The sequence below is a fragment of the Vidua chalybeata genome, chromosome 10, assembly GCF_026979565.1.
Source record: "Vidua chalybeata isolate OUT-0048 chromosome 10, bVidCha1 merged haplotype, whole genome shotgun sequence".
NCBI classification, from domain to species: Eukaryota; Metazoa; Chordata; class Aves; order Passeriformes; family Viduidae; genus Vidua; species Vidua chalybeata.
In genome coordinates this window covers 22,050,365-22,075,569 of record NC_071539.1, presented here as the reverse complement: position 1 = coordinate 22,075,569, position 25,205 = coordinate 22,050,365, and the positions used below count along the sequence as shown (strand labels likewise).

Genomic DNA, 25,205 nt, shown 5'->3' with positions numbered 1-25,205 from the left:
GCCCCGTTTTGGTGGCCATCAAAGAGCTGGGCACCATAAAGGTGGTGGCAGAAATGGGCATCTGTGGCTGGAGATGGAGTGGGTGGCAGAGGACAGAGCTTGGCCAGATGCTGTGCAGAAAGGGTTGCTTTCCCCAACACTCCCCCCAGCATTCTCAGCACAGAGCCCAGCTTTGCACTGGCTCCAGCTCCAGGCCCAGAGGAAATGTCTGCAGCTGGGGCCCACAGCTGTTCTCCCTGCTCCATTTACTGCTTCCAATTTAACATCCCGGGGAGCTGGGCTGGACAGCATGGGGAGAATGTGGTGATGCTTTCCTGTGCAAAGCCTGCTTGGAAGAAAATCCTCCCTTCACTCTTGGGATAGCTGCCTCTCTCGAGGTAAAACCTACCAGGAGAAACCCAGGATGGCCCTGTGGGGTTGGTCCTGGAGGAGGGGCAGGTTCTGCCACAACATCCCTGTGTTCCTTGGAAGCTGAGCTTGTGGCAGGCCTGGCACGGCATGGCAGGGCCAGGAGATGGGATTTGGGAGCGCAGGGCTCATTCTGGTGGGTGTAAGGTGGTAGATGGTGACGGCCAGAAGATGGCCCCGCAGCCACTCCCCTGAAGAGATGGGTGTCTGGCATGGCAGAGCCACAGACTGGCTGTGGGGGAGGAGGGCAGTGCCCCCTCTGCATCCCTCCTCGGCCGGGCCAGGGCCGGGCTGTGCAGCCTAAAGCCTTCCAGAAAATCAGCGATGAATGACCAGGGAGGGTAATTCATATCAAACCCATAAAACCTTTATTAGCGTCCTGGGGGAGAAATCCGGATGTGGCTGCTTATTTATTTTGGATTTCTCTCTCTCTCTTTTTTTTTTTTTTTTTTCTTCCCTCCTTTTCCTTTAACATTTTCTTCCAAGAGATTTTTAAAGTGATAGGGTCAGCTCTCTGGGATCAGCAGTAGGGCTCAGACAGGGTTGCCTGCTGGGGGGACACATGGTCCTGGACAACTGGTGGATGCATTGATATTCCAGGAGTCAGGGTGATCTTGGGGTCCAGCTTTGGGACCCATCATGAGTTGATAATTATTCAGAACCATTGGTGCTTTTAGTGGGGCTTCCCTGGGAGTAGCCCTCACCTTTCCTGGGAGCTCAGCCTCTCCCAGTCAAACCATTTCCCGATAATAAATGTAGGGTGTGTGTGTTTGTTTTGCTTTGGTTTTTTTTTTTTTTTTTTTTCTCCAGTAAAGACAAAGAAGCCCTTGAGCCTGGAGCGTAACCTAAAACACGGCATTCCTGAAAAGAATTTCCTGATAATATTTTTAGCACCTGAAAAAAAAAAAAAAAAAAAAAAAGCGGGGAGGGGGGGCGGGGGGGAGAAGGAGGAGGAAAAAAAAAGCCAAAAAACAGGGAAAAAAAGGGAAATGACCCAGGTTTTTTTCTCCTTCACTCTTGTTTGTTTTCCCTCTTCCAGCCCTGTGTTTTAAGGGAGCAGGGGAGACTGGGGGCAGCGGCTGGGCGCGGAGGGGGCTCTGTGCCCACGCGTGGTTTTGGGTGGGAGATTGGGGGGACCCCCCGCCGCTCGCGCTCCTCGGGGAGCCCCGCCCCATAGCCCCGCCCCCGCACGCCGCGCGTCCATTGGCTGGCCACGCCCCGGTTATGCAAATGCAGCGCGGGGGCGTGGCCGGCAGGCTGAGGGCGCTCGGGGCGCGTTGGAGCTGAGGGGCCTCTGGTCCGCGCAGCGCTGCGGGCGATCGCTCCCGGCGCCCGGCCCCGGGCACCAGCCGCCGCCCTCCCCGTGCCCCTCCGCGGGCGTCCTGCCCCGTCCCGTCCCGTCCTGCCCTGCCCTGCCCTGCCCTGCCCCGCCCCCGCCATGCTTCCGTGGCTGGTGCCCCCGTGAGAGGCGAGCGGCGTTGCCGGCGGCCATGCGGGTCCTGGCAGGCTGGGCCGTGCTGGTGGCACTGGGCGAGTGGCTGTGGGCCGGTGGGGAGGTGCCGCTGGGGGACTTCTACCCCTTCGGGCCGGCCCAGGGCGACGCCGCCACGCGGAAGCAGGACGACGGTGGCTCCGAGCTCCGGCCCCTCTCCGTCCCCTTCCCCTTCTTTGGTGCGGGGCACACCGGCCTCTATGTGAGTAATTTCCACTTATTTCTGCTTATTTCCTTCCTATTCGCTCCCTCTTATTTATTTCCTCCTATTCCGCTTTTTCCCTCCCTCTAATTCCCTCTTTTCTGTTTCTTTCTTCCTCTTCCCTTTCTCTTATTTCCTCTTTCCTGTCCTGCTTGGATGGATCCCAGTTTCCTTGGGTGCCATCAGGTGGTCCTCACTGAACGGGAAACATCAGAGGAGTAGCGGTGTGCCGAGGATGCTGCAGTGGGCCCTGGGCTTGGGGAGCATGCAGGACCCCTGGCTCAGTGTGGGGGTCCCCAGCGAGGATCTGAGCCCCACTGCCTTGGGAATGCTGGGCAAAGCCCTCACCCACGGTGGGGAGCCTGGACTTAGCCTGGAGCCTGGATTACCTGCGTCCTGACACCCTGTGGGACTGGCTTGGTGACATGCTGGGGGATCCCGCAGCAGGGAGCTGGATGCATCTGGTGGGCAAGAGCCCAGAGTTGGTGTGCTGCAGCCCCAGCGTGGTGGCCCCTGGCTGGTGGCCCTTGCTGCAGCGAAGGGAGGTTGGTGGGGCTCTGGGTGTGATGTAGAATAAAGACAGCTGCACTTTGGGCTGCCCGCTCGGCACATCTGATTCCTTTGCCTTTCCCTGCGCCCACTGGGCTGCTGGGACTACGGGTGACACGCTCCCTTGCAACCCCTAAGCCACTGGGAGGGGACTGTGGCCAAAGAACTCAAATCGTGCCTGGCCCATTGTGTCCCCTGTAGCTGTGGCCAGAGGGGCAAGCCCAAGTGCCTGGCTGTCCATGGAGTCTTTTGGGTGGTGCTGTCTTGCATCCAGAAGTGAGATTTGGGCTCCCCATGCCGGTTTCCACCTGGCACAGAGACTCCTTCAGCGTCCTTATCCCATCTCCCTGGTTTGCTCTGGGCTTAACGATGGCCCAGACCCAGGTGGCAGAGGAGAGGGCTGAGCATTGCCCTGATGCCATCCCAGAGCTGAGCTCATGTACCATTCCACTGCCTTGGCTCAGTGCAGGGGGTCCTTGGTCCTACCTGGTCGTGTTTTTCCCCTGATCAAAGCACCAGCCCTGCCATCGGGTGGGAGGGATGCAGGCTTGGGGCTTGAGCCACTGTGGAAGGATAGAAGGGGCTGGGAGAAGCCAGGTGACATGATGGTTGTCCCATAGAGGATCCACAGTGTGGCTCTAGATCTTGGAGGGGCTGCAGGGATCAGAGGACAGTACATCCCCTTTCCCTGAGCTGAAACCCCACGGCTCTGCAGGGCCAACTTGCCTGCCCCCAGCACAGAAGTCCATGTGGCAGCAGCCCTCCTCCCCAGGGAGCTGCTGTCCAGGGGAACTTGCACAGGGCTGAGTTCACCTGGAAACCTCTGTTCTCAAGGGCTGCCTCCAGTCACCCCCCTCCTCCTTCACAAAAACCAGCAACAACAAAAAAAGCCTTTCTTGGCTCTGGTTCTCTCCCATCTTGCTTTAATCAAGGGAAGAATGTTCCTCTGCGGACACAGTGGGGTTACAGAGGCTTTGGGAAAACAGAATCCTCTTTCCCTTAGTCACAGTAAGGACTGCCCTGTGTTCAAATGGAGGGGCTATGAACTGTCCTTAGGGACTGGGGACCTCCCCCAGGGACTGCACAAGGCCATCACAGCTCAGCCCCCCGTGCCTGGGTGTGCTGGCAGCTGGGGTGAAGGCATTCTGGCTTCCACATGGCTCCTGGGGATGTTGGCTCCCAGCTCCTTTTTGGCACACGAGTGTGACACCACTGCCTGCCTGCATGCCAGAGCTGCTCTCTCCAGTTGAGAGCCTCTTGCCTGTACCAGGCCCCCTTTTCCATCCTGCCTGGAGAGCTTGGCTGTGTGTTCCTGCCTGTCCCACGGTCGCTTGTGGGCTGGGGAACAGAGTGGCTTGGAGCTGACTGGACCGCCAGTCATGGCACTGTGGCAGAGTGCTGGCAGGGTCTCCTCCAGGGAATTTGGGAGCTCAGGGTGAGAGCGTTTCCCTGTTCAGGCAGGCAGGGGGTTTCTTTACCTTCCTCATTCCCACTGCATCCCCATGTTGGGAAGTAGCACTCCAGGCAGCAACATCCACTAGTTCCAGTTTCCTTCCCTGGGCTCAGGCTGCCTCTGCCATGCATCCATGGGCCAGGCATCTCAGAACTCTAATTGCCCCAATTAGTTAGTGCTGAGGAACAGCTTGAAGTATCTCACCCTGGGGGTCTGACATCCCCCACTTTACTGAGAGCAGCCTGCTGAAGCACCGGGGGCTTTGCATGGAGTGGCGGCGCTTGGTCACCTGGGGATCGAGAGCCCGTTGGCTCACCCAGAGTGCTGTGCATGCCGGGATGGATGGATGGATGGATGGATGGATGGATGGATGGATGGATGGATGGATGGATGGATGGATGGAGTAAGGCTCCTCCCACCCTGGGCCAGTGCCCACATGGACCAGTGCCCACAGCCCCCCTGCCAGCAGGGTCCAGCCCCATGGGCTGCCTATGAGCCATGGGACTGGGGAGCGAGCTCAGGCTCTCTCCCCTGCCAAGAGCAGTGCCGTGAGCTGGCCCCACGCACTGGGCACTGTTTGTTTTATGCGCAGGGCTCCTGCAGTTTTTGCAGCTGTTCCCCTTTCCCTGGCCGGGAGAACAGGGCTGGGTTTGTTCGGGCAGCGGCCTGCAGCCGCGCTCCAGTGAGCAGGCAGCTGGGGCGGGGGGCTGGGGGTGTTGTGGGTGCTGAGGCACGTCTCTGCTTCTAAGGACAGGAAGGGGAAGCGCTCCAATATTTGTGGAAAGGGGAGGGGGAGGGAAAGATGAAATGGAAAGCACCTCTAAAACATGGATTCCTGCTGGCAGCAGGAGTCAACTCTGGCCACCCGTTTCTTTCCCTTCCTCTCTGCAGGTAAACAACAATGGGATCATCTCATTCCTGAAGGAGGTCTCTCAGTTCACACCAGTGGCCTTCCCCATCTCCAAGGACCGGCGTGTGGTTGCTGCTTTCTGGGCAGATGTGGATAATCGGCGGGCAGGCGAAATATATTACCGAGAGAGCACCGAGCAGCCCATCTTGGACAGAGCGAGCAGGGACATTGCCCAGTATTTCCCTGAGTTCCCAGGGTTTTCTGCACAGTGGGTCTTCATTGCAACCTGGTACCGAGTCACCTTCTTCGGGGGCAACTCATTTTCACCAGTGAGTAGCTGAGGCAAAGCAGCCACCCCACCTGTGTGCCTTCAGTGTGGTGCCAGACCTTCCACTTGGCACAGAGCTGTCAGCAGAGCTCAGTTGACCATGATGGCTCTGTCCTCATACCTTGCTGTGACAGAGCAATAGTGGGGCTAGCAATACCAAACCCTCCTCTTTGTGCCATGTGGAGGCTTTACATCATCAGGCTTCTTGGGCAAAAGTGAGGCACTTTTTGCCTTCCAGATGCGCAATATCCATATTTCCCCCCATTTTTCCCATTCATCTGAGCTGTTCTAGCTCAGGATCACAAGTTAGGATTAAAAATAATTAAACTCTAATGCCCTTGGTCATAGAGGAGGACTGGGGTTCAAGGGAACAACCCTTTGCTGAATGTAGTTTCTGTCACTTTATTTTAGGACTGGTTCATCGCCCCTCACTGCTTTCCTCCCCTCCCTGCTGCAGGTAAACACTTTCCAGATTGTCCTCATCACGGATGGCAAGCTTTCCTTCACCATCTTTAACTATGAGTCCATCACCTGGACCACGGGTATGCACGCCAGCAGTGGGGGGGACTTTGCTGGGCTCGGTGGCATCGCAGCACAGGTAAGTGGCAAATGTAGCCCCTGGGGTGCCTGGGTAGCACATCCGCCTTGTGAGCTTGTGGCTCCTCTTTGGGTTTCTTGGAGGTGGAAAATCTCCCCCGCTTGGGTTTTTTTTTTTTTCTTCTTCAGAGTTCTTAAATATCTGTGTGTGCTCTGGCTCCCAATGCGGAGACCATACAGGGGGCTTTGTTATCCCGAAACCACAGATCTTTGCCTTGGCTGCTGCTTCATAGTCCCTTTTCCTTCCTAACCTCAGCCTTTAAGAGCAGCTGCCACGGCTAGCATAGCTTTTGCTTGTAGTTTTATTTCATCCCTGTGTGTGTTGTTGTGTTAAAGGGAAAAAAAGCCAACACCCACACCCGCAAAAACCCCAGTACCCACTTGGATGTGTGAATTTACCGACAGTTGATCCATGCTTGGCTCCCTGCTTGTAGCCTGCAGCAAGCAGGATGCTGCAGGTGGAGAGGAAACAAATGGGATTTGAATTCCCAGGAAGGGACTGAGCAGGCCAAGCGTCGACTTCACACTGTTGTCCTGTCATGTGAATAGGATTGAGTGCTGGCCTGTGGCATGTGGAAAGGGAAAGTTGGTCTGAGTGGTGCCACCAGTGGTGCCACATGATGAGAGATGAGTCCAGGTGTTCCAGCTGCCTTTTCCCATGCATTAGTGATGTCTCTTTACTCTCTGCCTTTGTCCTTCCAGGCAGGTTTTAACGCTGGTGATGGAAAGCGCTACTTCAACATCCCCGGATCCCGCACCGATGACATCGCTGACGTGGAGATGACGACAAATGTGGGTATCCCCGGGCGCTGGGTGTTCAGAATCGATGATGCCCAGGTGCAAGTGGGGGGCTGCAGCAATACAAGTAAGAGGACAGCAGTTAGGTTTACTTAACTCCCAACCCAACCCCACACTGTTCTCCAGCCCCATCTTTCCCTGCCTCAACCCCCACCTCCGCGGGGTGGAAGAGATGTCTGGAAGGGCTTTGGGGAGGGAGGGGAGGCAGCTATGTGGGGACTGTCTTTAGCACCAGCTGTGGTTGGGGATGGCACCTGTGGTTGCCCTGGGGCTGGGAACGGCTGGGAGAGCAAATGGGAAGGGGAGGAAGAGTTCTTAGTTTAAAGAAGCCTGCGGGGAGTGATGAGGGAGGCTGGGGAGGAGGTGATGTGCACAGCTGGGCCCCTGCCAGCCCAATGCCAGGCAAGGCATGAGGGGCCAGCACCCTTGGGGGGTGCATATGTCCATCAGTCCTCATATGTTGGGCTGAGCCGAATGGAGGGCTGCTGAATGCCAGCCGCCATGTGGGGTTAGGTTGCCAGGGCCTGGTCCATGCTCCCCACTCTCGGGGTCCTGGCACGTCCCCCACAGAGCTGTTGGTCTCCGGTTCCTCATCCCCACTTCCCCCTGGCTGTGTTTTCCCACTCGTGATCTGTGTGTCTTGCGTTATCGGTGGATTTTCTGTACATGGGCTCTCCCGTCCCCTTTCCCTCTGCCCTGAATGATAAATGAGGGCACGCTCATGTCCCCTCAGCCAGTGGAGCAGACCTCCCCACAGCCAGGCTGCAGACCTGTGCAGCCTCTCCCCCTTGCACAGGAGGAGTAAAACTGCCCCCTGTCCCAGGGGAGCCCACAAGGAGCAGCCCCTGCCCTGCCATCAGGCAGGCAGCCCCACGGGCTCCCCAAGCACCCCAGGGAGCCGGGCGGGTGCAGGGAAAGACCCAGGCACTGGTGTGGCTGGAAGGTGGCAGGTGAGCCCTGCCAGGGTGGGGGCTGACAGGGGTCACTGCCTGTTCCCACAGCCTCTGTCTGCCTGACATTGCGGCCCTGCCTGAATGGGGGGAAGTGTATTGAGGACTGCATCACAGGGAACCCCTCCTACACCTGCTCCTGCCTGGCCGGTTTTACTGGGAAGAGGTGCCATGTTGGTGAGCACTTTGCTGCAGGGAGCAGGTCTAGCTCTTGGTGTCACTGCTGCCTGCTGGCAGTGTGTCTGTCCTCTCCCTGAGCTCCTGTCCCCACCCGGGGATCTGTTGCAGATGTGGATGAGTGCCTCTCCCACCCATGTCAGAATGGAGCCACCTGCCTCAACGGTGCCGGCAGGTTCACCTGCAGGTGCCCACCAGGCTTCAGAGGCAACAACTGCGAAACTGGTGAGCAGTGCAGCACTTGAAAAGCAGAGACCCCAGGCTTGGGGGGCGCTTCTGCTCTTGGAAGGGCTCTCTAGACCAGGGCTCCTGCAGTAGCTGCTGGGCTCTAGCAGTTTGTTACAGCCAACTTGGATTTCAGCTTGCTTCAGGCAAAAGAAGCTTTTCTCTGGCCACGAGCCTTTCCTTCTGCTGACTCCTCTGAGGGCTTCGCTCAGCACTGCTGCTAGCACTCTTCCACCACCACTCCCTTAGCCAGAAAAGCTGGCAGCCAGTGCTCAAACAAGCCTTGCAGGCCCTGCTTTTGCAGGTGATGCTCTAGTCCCAAGCTCTTCAAAGGCAGGGGAGACCCTCCCAGTCCCTGGCAGGAGCCGTGCTTGCAGGTTTCCCCCAGTGCTGGCCTCCGCCTGCCAGTGGAAGTGCTGCCAAAGCATTTGGCTCCCAGCAAGCTGCCGCGCCAGTGGAAAAGGCGAGAAGGGAGTTGACCTGTGGGGGAGGAAGGAAGGGAGGGAGAAATGCCCAGCAGAGCACACTGACTTCCAGGAGGTGTGGGGGGATGAAAGAGCTGAGCTGCCTAAGGACAGGTTTTGGGGACAGTCATGACTAGGGACATGGCCACTGTCCCCTGACAGAAGGTGCATGGGTGGCTCCAGTCCATGCTTTGCCTAGGTCTGGTATCACCATGTGTAGAAGGTGCCGTGTGCTGGTCCTGCGCCTAGGCTGACACCCCTGTCCCTCTTTTTTTTCATGTTCTTCTGCAGCAGAATCACCATGTGAGAATAGGGTGTGCCAGAACGGTGGGAGTTGCCAGGTGGTGAACAGGACAGCAGCATGCTTGTGCCAATCAGGGTACACAGGGGAGGACTGCCAAACAGGTGGGTGACAGAAACAAGTATGGGATGGAGATGGGGACATTTCATACCTTGGCAAACTTCCTTCCCAGTCAGCTTCATTCCTGGATGTAGTTTTTGGAGGGGAATGTTTACAGTGGTGGCCCTTATTTTTTTCTGTCCATTGCCTTCACCCTCCTGAGCATCATCCGGGCTGGGAGGGAAGCACCAGGTGAGCTGGGTGTGCTCACACATGACCTGACAACCTTTCCTGACCTCCCTTTGCAGAGGTGAATGAATGTGAGTCCAGCCCATGCCTGAATGGCGGGCACTGCATTGACCTGGTCGATAACTACACCTGTGTGTGCCTGGAGCCCTTTGTGGGACAGCGCTGCGAGACAGGTGCTTGTGCCCCAGCATGACCCACGGCAGGGACTGTGTACCCTATATTCTGCTGGCCATCATGGCCCAGGCTCTCCTCCTGCTCACTTCCTTGCTTTCCCCTTACCAGATTCATCTTCCTGCGAGGACCTGAGTTGCCAGAACCGGCAGACGTGCAACTACATCCGCCCTGGCCGCTATATCTGCACCTGCTCCCCGGGTTATTACGGCAACAACTGCCAGTACGGTGCGTGAGGTTGTGCCTCGACCGGCCTGGCGTGGGAACTGCAGTCAGGGGCACTGGGCAGGAATGGGCAAATGGCTGCAAAGGGGCTGTGTCAGTCATGGACACTGCTGAAAGTGGTGGGTGGCATGTGCAGAACAGCCATAGTGCTGCCAGGAGGGAACACCTTCCTGCAGGGCTGCTTGACCGTGCTGGAACCTCCAGCAGGATCCCCAGGACAGAGGATATTCCAACCCCAAACGGGACCTGTCCAGCTCAGGCTCCCCATTCCCCACAGGTGGGCCCCGCATGCCCGGCGCCTGCCTCTCCCACCCTTGCCAGAACGCAGGCAGCTGTCTGGAGACCGAGCGGGGCTATGTCTGTGAGTGCCAGGAGGGCTACACTGGACAGGACTGTCGAGACCGTGAGTACAACCAAGGGGACTTGCTACTGGGGTGCAGCATGTCAAGGGGAGCCTTCATGCTCATAAGAGGGAGAAGCAGCAGCCCCAGAGAGCCTGTCCAGGGCTCTGGGATTGAGCAGAAGGTCTGTCCTCCTGGAGGAGGCTGTGCCTGTGTGTCTGAGGGCCTCAGGGCTGCTGCCCACCTGAGCTTCCCCTGTGAGTGGCACCTGGCAAGGCTGCTTGTCGGTCCCAGCCCACAAGGAGGAGAGGTCCTGGGAAGCTCCTGTTTCCTCTCTTGCAGAGCTGTCTGAGGGCTGTGAGTGTCGTAATGGGGGCAGTTGTTTGGAGGGGAATGTCACCGTCTGCCAGTGCCTTCCTGGGTTTTTTGGTCTCCTCTGTGAATTTGGTAGGTGAAAGCTTCTTGCCTACTGTGTTCATTCCCTCTGGGATGCTTGAGTCAGGCAGCCTGTGGGTCAGCAAGGAGGCACTGCCTGTGCCTGGGCCTAGCACAGTGCCAGAGGCACACACTGAATTTGAGCCTGGAAATATTGTCGCCTGGTGAGATGGCAGTGCTTCCACCTCCATCACTCCCCCTTTGAGCTGTGCCTCTCCCAGCCTCTGCCTCAGCCCAGCTCCCACGGGTGGGGAGGGAGTCACGGCCTTTGTGCACTCCCTTGCTGAAGCTCACTGAGCATCCAGGCTGGGCATTGCCATTTGCACTGTCTGTGCCAGAGGATCTGTTTTGTCTCATTGGACCCTGCAAAGTTCAGAGACTCCTGTTTCCATGTGGGTGTTCTCCTGCCACTGACTGAAAGAGGTTGGCACTGGCCATCTGTTTGCAGAAGTCACTACGACACCGTGCAACATGAACACGCAGTGCCCAGACGGTGGGTACTGCATGGAGTATGGCGGGAGCTACCTCTGTGTCTGCCACACCAACTACGGCACCAACCACAGTAAGGCTCCACGGCGGTGCGGGAGCAGCCCTGGGGTGGGGGTGAGCAGGGGGTACCCTCACCTCACCTCAAGGGAAGCTGCCCTTGTACCCCTGGCCATATGTCCTCGGTGATGCCCTGTGTTTGGCTCTGCAGCGATGCCATCCCCCTGCGACTCAGAGCCCTGCTTGAATGGGGGGTCCTGCAACGTTCACGATGACTCGTACATCTGCGAGTGTCCTCAAGGCTTCCTTGGCATGCACTGCGAGAAAGGTACCTCCACAGCACCTGGCAGAGGTTGGAAGAAGGGCTTGGACCTTCTTGGGAGATGAGCAGTTCCTTGCAGAGCTGGAAGTTGGTGCAGGTTTTCCCATCCCATCCTGCAGGGTAGAGGGAGGGATTGAATGACTCCTTTAATGACACCCAACAGTCATAGCAGCAGATCCAGTTGTTTTCTGTACAGCACCATCAGTGTTGATGTTTTTTATTTGCGTGCCACAAGTTCTGCCCTTGGGAGCAGCCAGCTGTCTCCCAGCATTAAGCACCTGTTGGCCCCCAAGGCCCCAGTACACGTCTGCACAGGTGTAGTTTTTGTGCTGTTGCTGGACCCAGGACGCAGTCAGGCTTCCCGCAGCGAGGGGTGGTGGGGTGCTGCTGGGAGGCAGCGGCTCCGGGTGACCCCACTCTGGGCGCTCTCTCTGCAGCCAAGCCTCGGCTCTGCAGCGCGGGGCCCTGCCGCAACGGGGGCACCTGCAGGGAGGCGGATGGCGAGTACCACTGCACCTGCCCCTACCGCTTCACCGGCAAGCACTGCGAGATCGGTACAGCCCCCCGGCCCCCACAGGGAGGAGAGGTGGCAGCTGCCCCACCAGGCTCACGCCCGCCTTGTGCCCCCAGGTAAGCCGGACCCCTGTGCATCGGGGCCCTGCCAGAATGGAGGCACCTGTTTCCACTACATCGGCAAGTACAAGTGTGACTGTCCCCCAGGCTACACCGGCCGGCACTGCGAGATCGGTAGGTTTGAGGAGGGTGTGCCACTACCTGGTGGGATGGTGGGTCTGTCAGGAGCTCGCTGCTTGCTTTGAGCCCCCTTCCCTGCAACTCTTCCTTGTGCCCTGCTGGAAGGGGAAGGGGGCCGGCTCTGGTTTCATTCCTTGCTCTGCTCTTCTTCCAGTGCCCTCCCCTTGCTTTCTTAGCCCCTGTGAGAATGGGGCTACCTGCGAGGACCTCGGCGGGGGCTATGCTTGCACCTGCTCCGTGGGCTATGTAGGGAAGCACTGCCAGTTTGGTAAGGGCCTTGCACTTCCCCTGCTGGCTGGGGACTTGGGGCTCCTCTGTGAGCCCCATTCATCCCCTTTCTCTCCACAGAGGTCGACTGTGGCATCCCCAGTGAGGTGAAGCATGCCCAGGCTTCTTTCAACTCCACCAAGGTGGGCTCACTGGCTGAATACCAGTGTGAGCTAGGCTACATCCTCAGCCAGCACAACCATCCCCGTGTCTGCCGTGTGCCAGGTGTCTGGAGCGACCCCCCCGAGTGTGATGGTGAGGAATGTTGGGGAGTGGGTAAGCCCTGGGACACCATCCCAGTGACCCGTGGTCGTGGCATGGTTTGGTGACCCCAGGATATGTACTCCAGTTGCCTGCTGCCTTCCCCCCCGGGATCCCTGTCCTGTGCTCATGTCTCTCCCTTGCTCAAATGCCTTTAGAGATCGACGAGTGCCAGTCACAGCCCTGCCTGAATGGTGGCCAGTGTAAGGATCGTGTCTCTGCCTTCCTGTGCTTGTGTGAGCCAGGTTACACCGGCTACCACTGCGAGCTGGGTAAGAGACCATGCCAGGCATGCTCCAGGACTGTCACAGTCCTTTCCTCACCCTCCCACCCTTGGGAAAGCCCCAGAGGATTGCTAATTCCATCACAAGGAGCTAGGTTACCACGAGTTGTGTGTGCTTGGATCAACCTGAGGCAAGGGCTTCTTTCCCAGGACTCACAGCCAACTGTAGGGTTTTCCACCAGGGAGACACTACTCCTGACTGGGGACAATGGGCAGCATGGCAGGTGGTGGCAGGCGGCTCCAGTCCATTTCCCTGGGATCTGGCAGAGGACAGTGGTAGGAGAGGGTGGGCTGTTGGAAGTTAGATGAGGGGACATGACACAGGCACCCTGTGAGATGGATCTCTTGGCACAGCCCCACGCTGCCAGTTGTCCCAGGTGTCCCTGAAGGAATGTCCCATACCGTTTTCTTCAGGGGCAGGCTTGAGGCAGTGGGCATCCAGGAGCAGGGATGTTCCTGGCCACTGGGCTTGGGGAAGCAAATGACATGGGCAGGGTCCATGCCCTGTGGGAGGAGTGCTGCCTCTCCAAGCCCCTGTCCTTAGCCACCAGCCGTCTGTGCTGAGCTGGTGCCTTTTCTTCCCACCGGACCTCAGATGTTGACGAGTGCCAGTCGGAGCCCTGCAAGAACAGTGGGACCTGCCAAGACCTCCCCGGGTCCTTTGCTTGCTACTGTCCCGAGGGCTTCCTGGGGGCCCAGTGTGAGACAGGTAGGGCTCTCCCTTCCTGGGTCAGTGGGAGGCTGGACTGTGGCCACCAGGACACTGCCAGGGCTGGCACCATGCTAGGTGGCTGGTCACTGTCTTGGACACCTTGACCCCAAGCCATCACCTAGTTGCTCACTGTTGCACCTCCTTGCCTGTAGTTTTGGGGGCAGAGCTGAAACTGCTCTGATGGGGAGGGAGCAAGGAATGAAGTGTCCACCGGTGATGGACTCCCTTTCCAAGGTGTCCACCCTTTCCTGGGGATGTGGGCACCATGGTGCACAGTGCAGGTTTCAGTGTCCAGCCTAGCTGTGCCAAACTCTGGGCTATGCATCTGCCCAGCTGCCCCCTCAGAGGTCTGTCACTGTTGCTCGTTCATGGCAGCTGGGAGCTGGCTGCTGGCACGCTCACTGTCGGCCTTCTCCCCCCTCCAGAAGTAGATGCCTGTGAGTCAGACCCTTGCCGAAATGGAGGGGAGTGTGAGAGCTACGGGGGCTCCTACCTCTGCGTGTGCCCAGAGGGATTCTTCGGCTACCACTGTGAGACAGGTGAGGCAGGCAGGGCAGCGCAGGGTAGCCCCAGGGTCAGCGGCACTGCTGACACTGCCAAACCTGGCACCTCTCCCACAGCCAGTGACCCGTGCTTCTCCAGCCCCTGTGGGAGCAGAGGCTACTGCCTGCCCAGCAATGGCACCCACAGCTGCACCTGCAAAGTCAGCTACACAGGCAAGAACTGCGAAAAAGGTAAAGGCCCTCAGCACCGGCACCAGGACATGATGTGGGGCTTGACGCCAGCCTGGCAGTGCACACCGCCCACGAGGGGCTCCTCACCATCCGGGACCAGCAGCACTCCTTGAGGCAGGCAGGGCTGGGGGCTCGCCTTGGTGGGGGCAGCCCATGCCCCTCCAATGCCATGGGTGGGTGCTGGCATGCTGAGTCGCTGCCGCAGGTGCCGAGCTTGGCACCAGGACATGGGGGACAGATTTCCCCTGCAGCAATGGCAATCCCTTGGATGCCCTCAGGAGGGGAGGCAGAGGCGTCCGAGGGAAGCCTTTTGGCACTGGCCTCCCCCAAACCCCTCGCCCCATCCCGCAGTGGCAAGTGTTTGGCCACCAGTGATACCAGGGAATGCTCCTGGCGCCCTGGCTCCTCCTGTGCCCACTGAGCCAGGGGTGGCTTACACCCAGAGAGCCCCTGCCAGATGTGTCAAGTGAGACGAGGGAGGACCTTGTCCTCTTATCGCCGCTGTTCTGCCGCTTGCTGACAGGGTCTGTTCTCTAAAGATTCATGGCATTACCTCTCCCCTTTGCTTTTGCACACACCCTGAAGAATTGCTGCCACCAACCTCATTAAAGGTGGAAAGGGTGGAGGACACTGGTGTGTTGATTTCTTGGCACCCACCTGAGGACGCAGCTGCCAGGCAACTCATTGACGGCTACGCCGTGACGTACGTATCCCTCGACGGCTCTTACCGCAGGACAGATTTTGTGGACCGAAGTCGTTCTGCCCACCAATTGCGGGCACTAACCTCCGGCAGAGCCTACAATATTTCTGTCTTTTCAGTCAAACGCAACGTGAACAACAAGAATGATATCAGCAGGCCCGTCATGCTCACCACGCGCACTAGTGAGTAGCGTCCCCAGGGGGATCACTGTCGTGAGCGTGCGCGGCCCCTGCAGGTGCCAGGGTTTGTGCTGCCACCTCCAGCCTGCCACCAGCTCCAGCATGGTATCAAACCTGGCAGGTTTGCTGGTGCAGATCCTAAAATCCAGCTGGGGGCCTCTGGAAAGTGCTTGGCACAGAGAATCGCTGTTTTCTATGCTGTGAGTAAAATGCCTGACACCCTGTGGCTCACCCTGTCCAGGGGCTGTAAGGCAGCTTGCAGTGGGGATTGCTCCTGAAACCTGTTCATTGGGGCCAGGCTGTTTTGCTCTGTGTCACTGTGCCCAGGAGAGTATGAGGAACCCCTGTGCAAGGCAGGCAGTGGGGCTTCTGCAATCCTGTGGACCAGTCACCCTGCCATACTGCTGGGCTTGGAGTGGGAGCATGGCAGCAAGGGCAGGGGCTGTCAGGGACCTCAGTTCCATGGGCTGAGGAAGGGGCACAGTGATGCCTCTGGGCCATGGACAGGCAGAGCAGCTTCGACCCAACTTCGTAGGGCAGGCAGATGTGGAAATCAAATGCAAACAGGATGGAGGGAATTAGGAAAGCAGATAGCCTCTGAGGAGAGGAGAATGGTGGTGGTAAAGCCCCATCTCCCACAGCAGCTTGAGACCAAGTGAAGCCCAGGGGAAGAGATGGCAGCATAATGCTGGGCACAGCATCTCTTGGGGCCTCAAGCCACAGCTGGATGCTGGGGTCAGGATGGCCACCTGAAATGTGCCATGGACTTAGCAGACGCTAGTGGGGTTGCCCAGGGCTCGGTTTGGGGCCGTTCTTGTTTAATGTATTTACTGATGGTCTGCACCTAGGGATTTTGTGTACCCTCAGTAAATTTGTAGACAACACCAAGTTGGATGGAAGTGTTGATCTGCTTGAGGGTAGGAAGGCTCTGCAGAGAGACCTTGGCACACTCAGTCAAAGGGCCGAGGACAACACCATGATGTTCAATAAGGCCAAGTGTTGAGTCCTGCACTTGGGTCATAGCAACCCCATGCAGTTTCAGGCTGGGGGAGGAGTGGCTCAAGAGCTCTCAACAAAAAGGGACTTGGGGGTGCTGGTTGACAGCTGGCTGAACATGAGCCAACAGTGTGCCCAAATGGCTAAGAAGGCCAGTGGCATCTTGACCTGTGTCAAGAGCAGCGTGGCCAGGAGCACTAGGGAAGTGATCATCCCTCTGCACTTGGCATTGTTGAGGCTGCAGTGCATTCAGTTCTGGGCCTCTCACTTTAAAAAGGACATTGAGGCACTGGAGCATGTCCAGAGAAGGGCAACAAGGCTTGTCAAGAGTCTAGAAAACATACCTTATGAGGAACAGCTGAGAGAGCTGGGTTTGTTTAGCCTTGAGAAGAGGAGGCTCAGGGGGACCTCATCGCTCTCCAAAACTCCCCCACAGGAGGTTGTAGTGTGGTGGAGGCTGGTTTCTTCTGTCATGCCTGCAGAGAGAGAACAAGAACAAATGGCCAAAAGCCAAGACAGGGGATCCACATTACATAGTAGTAAAAAATTTTTCACTCTTTGGATGGTCAGACATTGGGAGAGGATATTCAGGGAGGTGGTAGAGTCACCATCCCTGGAGGTGTTCAGGAGGCATCTGGGTCTGGTGCTGGGTGATGTGGTTTAAGGTTTATAGTGTGGTTTATAGTGGCAGTGCTGGGAGGATGGTTGGACTGGATGATCTCCTCGGTCTCTTCCAGTTGATGATTCTATGGTTAGGGCTGGGTCTGGGCACTACAGCCCCTTTGGCATTGTGGTAGGGGGCTGGGGCAGAGGGGACAGCCTCGGGGGTGCTTTGAGTAGCACAAGGCCCTGGGGGTGGGCAGATAGATGTGCCTTCCGCCTACCTGGAGGCTGTGAGGAGAGCATGAGATCAGTGGGAGAGGTGACACTGAGCTCTTCCACTGGGGAAGGTGATCCAGAGGTGCCAGCAGGACCCCCCTTGGGGGCGCATGGGGAAGGGACGGGCTGACCCACGATGACCGCAGTCCTCTCTGCTTGCTCCGGCCAGGACCGCGTCCGGTGGAAGGCTTTGAGATCACGAATGTGACTGCCAGTGCCATCACGGTGCAATGGGCTCTCCACCGCCTCCAGCACTCCACTGTCAGTAGGGTGAGGGTCTCCATCCGCCACATGGGGGACCTGGCAGGCCGCACCGTGGAGCTGAACAGCAGCGTGGCCAAGTACACCTTCCTGTGAGTGGGGTGCTGCTGGGTGCCAGGGCTCTGGCTCCCTCCGGTTGCCCCACTTACCCCTTCCCACCCTATCTTTTTCCTCCACAGGGACCTGCAGCCAGGAGAGAGATATATCATCCATGTCACAACACTGAGTGGCCTAGGAGTGGAAGACCACCCCTCGGAGAGCCTGGCCACAGCCCCTTTTCATGTGTGGACAAGTAAGTGAGGTTGCCTTTGCCATCCCGGCTTGGCAGGAAAGCTGTGGGGAGGGAGAGGTGTGGGAGCTGCCAGACTGTCTGGCCAGCACAGCAAGTAGGAGGTGTGCAGGCAGGGCTGGGGAGGCCAGGAAAGACATTGGCATGTCCTCCCCTGCCAAATGTTGTTCAGTCTCTGAGACCAGCATGAGCCCAGCCCCATGCATGGGTGCAGTTCATCCCCTGCTATCTGGCAGTCAGAAGGCAAGGGCTGACCAGGGTGTCAGGGTGCAGTGAGGCTCTGTCTGTCTTGGCAAGGACCTAGTGTTGAGCATCCCCTCACTGTGCATCCCGTGGCTGGAGCAGGCTCGGGGCTGGTCCGGGCAGTGCCAGGCAAGCTGGGGTCCTGGCACACTTGTGAGGTGATGTGAGCGAGTAGGGCGGTGGCCATTCAGGGATGCCAGCTCTGACCACTTTCCTCCCCACCCCCTGCCTGCTGCAGGGCCTCTCCCCCCACAAAATCTCACCGCCTCCCACGTCACCGCCACCTCTGTGTCCATGGCGTGGGAGCAGCCGCCCGTTGGCACCATGGAGGGGTACATCATCAATGTCACCACTGCTCAGAGCGTCAAGAGCCGCTACGTGCCCAACGGGAAACTCGTGTCCTACACGGTGCGGGACCTGCTGCCTGGGCAGCGCTACCACCTGTCCTTGACAGCTGTGCAGAACACGGAGCAAGGCCAGGTGCACAGCGAGCCCGTTCACCTCTACGTCAGCACCCGTAAGTGCTCCCGGGGCTCTGCTGGGTTGCTGCAGCACAAGGGAGGCGATGGGATGACAGGGAAGCGGGGTAGGGGGTGGAAACCAGTTGGCCAACAGAGTGACAAGCCCTTGCTGCCCCAGCACTGGGTGTCTGCAGCAGGCTGTGGAGACAGGACACAGGTCCACTGGAATGGGAGGTGGGGGTTGTAGGGTTAGTGAAGGGCAGACGCAGATCTCCAGCTTGGTGATAGGCATCTACATCCCCGGTGTGTGGAGAGTGTCCATGTGCCACCTGGCAGCCTTGGAATGATGGGATGGGATGATTGGACTGGCTGGGAGGTTGGTTGCTGGCTCACACTGCCTCCATTAAGCCTCATCCTTTGGTCTGCAGTGCAGAGGGATGGGGCTCCAGACAGACGGTGGAGCCAAGCTGGGCACCCCCGGGTTCTGCGAAACAGGCTGCCCCCAGCCTTCCTGCCGGAGCTCCGCCTGCTGGCAGATCACGACACGGCTGAGGAGCCCTCGCCAGCCCCCAGGTAGGCACTGCCTCAGCACTCCTGGCTCTTGCACTCGGCCCAAGCACTAGGCTGAGCCAGTCCCTTTTCCCAGCTTCCATGCCCAGGAGTGTGCAGGCTCCTGCTGGGATGCAGCCTCTTGCCCATCCACTGGGGTTCTCAGCCAGGCCCCTTACCCTGAGAGCAGTTCCCCCATGGGACTTGCACAGAGCCTGATGCCACCAGCGAATGCTTTATACAGCTGCCATGAGCCCCAGCACATAGAGCCTGGGGGCCCTGCAGTGCCCTGTACCCTTATGGCTCTCCTGTCCCAGGTTCACGGAGCTGGTGGATGGCAGAGGGAAGATCAGTGCCAGGTTTGGCACTGCGCTGGGAAAATCCATCACTGTGAAGACGCGTAAGTGCTCTTGTGCCTTTGTGTCCTGCTCCTGTCATCCAGTACCATCTCCTGCACCTCGCTGCAAGTTGAGATGGCAGTCAGGCAGGCTGCTGTAGGGCTGGGGGAGATATAGAGGAGGGTGGAGCCCTCTCACTGGCCCTGGCAGGCAAACATCTGCTCTGTTTGTTAGACTCCTGCCTGAGGAGAGGGGTGAGTGGCTGGGGGAGCCCAGAGAAGGACCCTTGCTGATGGGAGGCAGTGCTGACTGTGCCTGCCCTTCTTCCCTGCCAGCACCAGCAGGGGCTTGAGCAGTAGCTCCATAGCCCTCCAGTGCAGCCCCTGCCTGCCCAGCAGCCTCAGCCCCCACTGTCAAGAGCAGCCTCACACCCAAGGAGAGTGCCTGGGTGAGAAACCTCTCACTAGTCAAGACCTATCCTGCATTTTCCATCCCGAGAAGAGCAGAGACCAACCCAAATGCCAACCCAAGATACCCTAGAGCACCTGCAAACCCCACACCATGCGGTGGGGAAAGGGGCCTGGCACACCTGAGCCCTTGGCCTCACTCCACATCCTGGTTCTGCCCCTACCTCCCCAGGACTCTGTGTCCCAGCCCCTTCCAGGAGGAGTGAGAGTGTCACCCCAATTCTAGGGGTGCCAGCTGGGAAGGGCTAAAGCACTGCCTCAGGCCTGACCAGTACCCCAAAGCTGCTGGCAGGCTGGATCCCCTTGAAGGGGCTGCCTTTGGGTCTGGCCCTGGCCTGGAAAGTGACATTTAATCCTCTCATTGTCCAGAGCCAGAGGCTCCAGTGAAGCTGGAGAACACAGAGGTGTCCAGCTGGGACAGTCTGGCACTGCAGCTGCGTGAGGCAAAAAGCAAGAGTAAGTCCCAGGGGAGACCCAGAGCAGCAGGAACCCAGCCCTGGCCCCACAGGCAACCTGCTCAGCACCAGCCTGCCCTCCTTGGAGGCATGGCAGGCACCCCTGCCCACCTGCTCTTCCTGGGAGCACCCTGGCAATGCCAGGGGCTTGGCAGGGCTGAGCTGTGGCCCCGGGCTCTGATGGTCGAGCGTGTTTTGCAGGAGAGGGGCAGAACTGCTCCAAGAATCCCTGCAGGAATGGAGGCACCTGTACCCAAGATGATGAGTCCTACCACTGTGCCTGCCGCCCGGGCTTCAAGGGCCGGGTCTGCCAGCTGGGTGAGTGCCAGGCTGTGCCCGAGGGCCAAGCTCCCTCCTGCAGTGCCAGGCTGGTGGCTGTCCCTGTCACAGGATGTCCCCTAGGATGTAGGTCACTCAGCACACCCTGCCAGCACCCAGGGGCTCCCACAATGCCCAGGCTTTGCTAGAGATCTGTGTTATGCTGGCAGCTGAGAGAGGGGCTGGGCTCTGCTTTTAGTTTGAGGAGATATGAGTGCAGGTCTGGTCTCTGCTCCTGGCTGAGCTCTCTGCCTCTGCCAGAGAGTTACGTAGGCAATGTGAGGCTGGGGGCTCTGCTTCTACTGGTGGGTCAGCTGTGCTGAGGCCAGCCCTCCAGCACGGCCAGGAAGCCAGGGGGGCCTCACCGGACCCTTGCCACAAGGCACAGGCAGGCAGGGCCAGGGATGGGCTCAGTGATAGCTCCCCTCTCCTATTCCCCAAGCAGCCTGCAAGAAGGTGCCACACTCGTGCACGCGGCTGTACTCGGAAACCAGGTCATTCCCAGTGTGGGAAGGAGGCACCTGCCACTATCTGTGAGTACTGCCTGCAGGTTATGCTCCCCCCTTCCCCTTGTGCTCTGAGCTGGGGATGTCTCCCTGCAGCTCGGCTTTGGGGAAGGGAGAGCGAGCACGAGGCCGTCTCCAACCCCAGCTGGCAGTTGCCCCCTCCCCAGTGCAGGCTGAGCAGCCTGGCATGGCCCTGTGGCCACCCCCAGCTGTGCTTCAGGGCAGGGTGTTGCTGAAGTGACAGCCCCATACTGCTGTTACCCACCCACAAGGCAGCAAGGTTGGATTTGGTGTATGTGACCCCCAGACAGAAGCAGATCCCATCCAGCTCCTGGCTGTCTCTCCATCTGTGAGCAGGGGGCTGGGGGAGCCCTGATGCAGTGCCAGGGCGTGGGGGGTTCTGCTCTGCCCCTGGCCTCCCTGCAACGCAGGCACGAAGGCCTGGCTGGGATCAGTCCTCCAGCACAGCAGGCTGAGCCCCATTCCTGCCAAGGCTGGCTACTGCAGCCTGCAAGGAAATAGGGGAAATACCCAGACTTCCCCTTCACTCTCATTAAAGCACATCTGTTCCTTTTGTTCCCTACACTCACATCTCCACTGTGTGTGCAGGTCCAGGAGAGTCTACAAGGTACACCAGGATATCTGCTACAAGGAGAGCTGTGAGAGCACCAGTTCCAAGAGGACAAGCAGCAGGTACAGCCCGCAGCAGCACACTGCATGTGCCAGCCTTCCTGTGATCCTCACAGGAGGATGTGGCTGGCTGGTGTGCCCCAGCATGCATGGGGACACCCAGGCTGGGGGTGGACTGGTCAGGGGTACAGACGTGACCAAGGCTTGGATGCCAGTGCTGTGCACTGGCCTGTGAGCAATAGCCAAGGGCCATGGGGCTGACAGTGCTGTCCTCCCTTCTCTTCCAGAAAGCCAAGCAACAGTCACACACTGAAGAAGCCATAGAAGTAAGTACCTGCTCCAGCCCTCCTCAGACGCAGGCAGGGACATTTCTCATGCAGGGAGTCAGGGAGATGGGTGCAGGCCAGGGCACAACCTTAGCTCATGCCACCATGTCAAGGGGGTATGAGGGCTTATGGCTGAAGGCTCCTGGTTGTGGCTGGGGTAGGAGAAGCAGGAGGCAATGCTCTGCTTCGCCCTGGCTCTGCAGCTCCACGTGAACAAGAGATTCCTGCATAAAAAGAGCCAGGCAAAGGCTGGAGTCCTGGAGGCAGCAGGTCCCCTTCTCTCTGGGAAGAGGCCAGCTGCAGGGCATCTGGCAAACACTGCACACCAGCTCATTTTACTCCTGCTCCTCCACAGGGTTTAAAGCAGTAGAAGCTTCGTCTTTCCACATCTAAGGGCTTTTTGAACACCAGGAAGATCCGATCTGCTCACTGGGTTGAACACAGCAGGGGAGCCTTCCTGCCTGGTGTCAACCTCTCCCTCTCCTCCAGCCCATTAGGGACACGCAGCTGGATCAGCACACTGAGTAGTGCTCCCTTTCCCCCTGCTGGCCCAGCACTGCCTTTGCTGGCCCCCTCTCTGCCCCTGAGGAGCTGAGCACCAGTGCCCCTTGAGGGGGCCAGCCCTGCTCAGCACCCCCAGCCACTCTGCACAAGCGACGGGCTCCCCGCTTCACTCAGGGGTCAGCCCAGCTCCTTGCCAACAGCATCTAGAACAATCTGTTTTCGTAATCCAAGGTTACAAATTACCTATAACCCTCAAATAAAACAGTTTAATGCAGACCAAAAAGCTTTAGCCATCACCTGAAATCTGGCCCCCAAAAACATGCTCTGAGGAGCAGCCTCTGTAGATGAGTTAGAAATGGTGAGCAGCTCCGAGTGGTGAGGTGAGCACAGGCAGTAGACGAGCATTCCTGTTTCCTCTGCTCTAGCAGGGGAAACTGAGGCAGCTTCTACTGCCTGCCTTTTTTTCTTTGCTTTGTAAACAAGCCCTGGTTTTAACCAAATATCCAGCTCAGAAACCAATAGAGCACCTAAAAAGCATTTAAAATGTGATCTGTAGGGTGAAATCTGTCAGCTGAGGCATGCCAGTACTACCACACTTGTCGTTGCCTCCACACCAGCGCAGGGCACAGCAGAGGCTTGGTGAGGAAGCCAGCCCCACATGCCAGCCCCTTGCACTGCACTTCCCTGTGGCACCAGTGCTGCAGGGTTATGTGGAGGAGAGGACCAGCAGCCAGCACTGCAGCAGGGCAGGCAAAGAAAGAAAAAGTGTAGCTTAGAAACGTTCCTAGTTTTTGTGAGTTTGTATGACAACACTAGTTAAACATAGATTTGTGTATTAACGTACACGGTGTATATTATAAATTAACACATACCAGAGATATATCGCAGTTATGGTATAGAGCGTCATGGCCCCAGCAGAGTGGGATTATTCTGGTGGGGAGGGCCTCCCCTCCTGCCAAGCAGGGCTCTGTTGCTCAGCCACATGTCTCAAGCAGCAGCTTGGAAGATGCTCTCAGAGCAGGACAGGCCCAGGAGCTTCGGCGCTCCTGCCACCACCCTCTTCCTCCCCCAGTGCTCAGCCTGGGGGCAGGGGCAATGTGAAGCCATGACCAACTGGCCCATGTGCTGCTCCCCTCCTGCACCACCTCTAGCTTTGCTCCCACAGGACAGACGTGCCTTGTTTTCCTCCAAGGCTGCCTGGTCCTGCTCCAGCTGCCTGGCAAGCACAGCAGCCCTGCCTTCCCAGGGCAGGAGAAGCAGCCAGCCCTCCCTACCAGGAAGAGCAGGGCAAGGGGAAACCCAGACAGGAGAGTCTGGAGCCGTGGTCTCAAAGTATTTGCACCCCTGCTCTGTCAGCCACGAGATCAGCACTGACATGGGCTGTGGAGGTGGCCCTGCCATGGGACACTTCTGTATCCACAGGAGTTGTCCCCACAGCACCAGGAAGCTTGGTCCCACTGCCAGCCAGCAGAGCAGCCCACAGCCTCCTGTCCCACAGCTGGCTCAGTATGTAATGCAGCTGGAAGGTTTTAACCTAGTCTTGGAAATAAATTAGGGGTTTTTGTTTGATTTTTTTTTTAATAAAAACACTTTATGGAAACTGTTTTGGTTTTTTTTTTAATAGTTGATCAAGGGGGAGGAAGGAGTGTTGTTGTATTTGACAGATGGGATTTATTGGTACCCCACCCATGGGGCCCTGCAGTCACCCCAGCTTCTGCTGGTGTGGCATGGGAGCCCAAAGCACCCAGTGAGTGCAGCACCCAGTGTGAGTAGAGCAGCAGGGGAGGGCTGGCACCTCGGAGCCTCACCTCCTCACTCCCTGGCTGTTTTACTTTCATCACTGTCCAAATCATCATAATCCTCTGTGTACGGTGCATCCACATCCTCCTCTTCCTCCTTCTCCTCCTCCTCTCGAGCCAGCAGCTTCTTGAAGACCTCAAACTCCTCTGGGGTAGAGTAGGCCAGGCTGGCCAGGAAGTCTTTCTCTGGGAGCTGAAGGATGTCCTTCAGTTTTGGGTTACTAGTTTCGGTCTGTCCTTTGTGTGGGGTCTCGTAGAGCCCCCGGCGCTCCAGGAAGATGTGCCGATTCCGGAGCTCGGCAAAGGGCATTTGGAAGAGCCGAGCCTTCACCATCTCCTTCTGCTGGACCCCCATTCTAAAGTAGGCGTACTGTGGGCAGAACGGGGGGTGTCAGGCACATTCCCGCAGCCGGTTCTGGCAGGAACGTGGGTCTCGGTCCTCACCTGGAACTGGTGATGGAGGGTGCGCGGCTCCTCCAGCAGGACGGCGGGGCAGGTCCCCAGCACTTCCCGCAGCTGCTCCGCCGTGAAAAGGCAGCGCTCCCGCAGCAGCCGCACCGCCGCCTCCAGCCTCTTCCGGGGCACGTGGAAGAGCTGCGGGCAGCGGCTCACCGCCCGCTGCAGCCGGCCTGCGGGAGGCAGCTCAGCGGGCGGCGGCTCCGCGGCACAGCCCCCGTGCTCCCCCCGCAGCCCCGCTCGCCGCCCTACCTCCGTCCAGCCCCAGGCGCCGCAGCTCCTCGGCGCGCTCCCGGAGTCGCTCCGTGGGCAGCCGCAGCAGCGCCGGGCTCCGCTCCAGCAGCGCCAGGGCGGCCTCGGCGCTCAGCCCGAGCAGCAGCAGCTGCGCCGCCGCCGCCTCCCGGTGCTCGGGGCCGAGCCGGGGCTGCAGCGCCAGGAGCCGCCGGGCCTGCTCCTGGCTGAAGCCCATGGCCCGCAGCGCCGCCAGCTCCCCGCAGCCGCGACGAGCGCCCGGCCCGGGGGCGGCGGGGAGCGCCCGCCTGACGCCGCGCAGCACCAGCCGCGCCGCCATGGCCGCGGCCGCGGGCTGGGGCCGGGCCTGCTCCGCTCCGCCCCGCCGCCACCCGGCCCGGAGCGGCCGCGATCCCGCCCTGGGCAGCGCCTGCGGATGGGGAGGAGGGGTGGGGTGGGAGCCGCGCCCGGCACGGCCTCGCCGGGCGCGCAGGGCTGGAGCCCGCGGGGCGGAAACAGCGCGGTGCCCTGGGGAGAGCGCGGGCA

At 58.9% G+C, this 25,205-nt stretch overlaps 2 protein-coding genes across 7 annotated transcripts; one reads left to right on the top strand and one right to left on the bottom strand.

Moving 5' to 3' along the window:
• The first annotated feature begins 1,668 nt into the window (after positions 1-1,668).
• On the top strand, positions 1,669-23,773 carry SNED1 (sushi, nidogen and EGF like domains 1). 6 transcript variants are annotated; one of them, XM_053951688.1, is made up of 33 exons: positions 1,669-2,102; positions 4,996-5,283; positions 5,740-5,880; positions 6,582-6,744; positions 7,679-7,804; positions 7,916-8,029; positions 8,785-8,898; positions 9,142-9,255; positions 9,365-9,481; positions 9,756-9,881; positions 10,162-10,266; positions 10,703-10,816; positions 10,952-11,068; positions 11,500-11,616; positions 11,693-11,809; positions 11,970-12,083; positions 12,164-12,337; positions 12,502-12,615; positions 13,222-13,335; positions 13,764-13,877; positions 13,959-14,072; positions 14,892-14,954; positions 16,996-17,179; positions 17,267-17,379; positions 17,858-18,136; positions 18,509-18,653; positions 18,947-19,029; positions 19,804-19,890; positions 20,091-20,207; positions 20,650-20,740; positions 21,323-21,406; positions 21,631-21,669; positions 22,025-23,773. In XM_053951688.1, exons 1-32 carry the CDS (start codon positions 1,899-1,901, stop codon positions 21,665-21,667), a joined length of 4,104 nt encoding a protein of 1,367 aa, XP_053807663.1. In that variant the 5' UTR covers positions 1,669-1,898; the 3' UTR covers positions 21,668-21,669; positions 22,025-23,773. The 6 variants fall into 6 exon arrangements, with proteins under 6 accessions (XP_053807663.1, XP_053807659.1, XP_053807658.1 ...); XM_053951684.1 differs by having other exon boundaries at positions 14,658-14,954; positions 20,653-20,740; XM_053951683.1 differs by having other exon boundaries at positions 14,658-14,954.
• Positions 23,772-24,999, bottom strand: MTERF4 (mitochondrial transcription termination factor 4). Its single transcript, XM_053951690.1, has 3 exons — positions 24,681-24,999; positions 24,417-24,601; positions 23,772-24,342 (listed from the first exon to the last, which is right to left on the bottom strand). Exons 1-3 carry the CDS (start codon positions 24,997-24,999, stop codon positions 23,986-23,988), a joined length of 861 nt encoding a protein of 286 aa, XP_053807665.1. The 3' UTR covers positions 23,772-23,985.
• Positions 25,000-25,205: the final 206 nt, after the last annotated feature.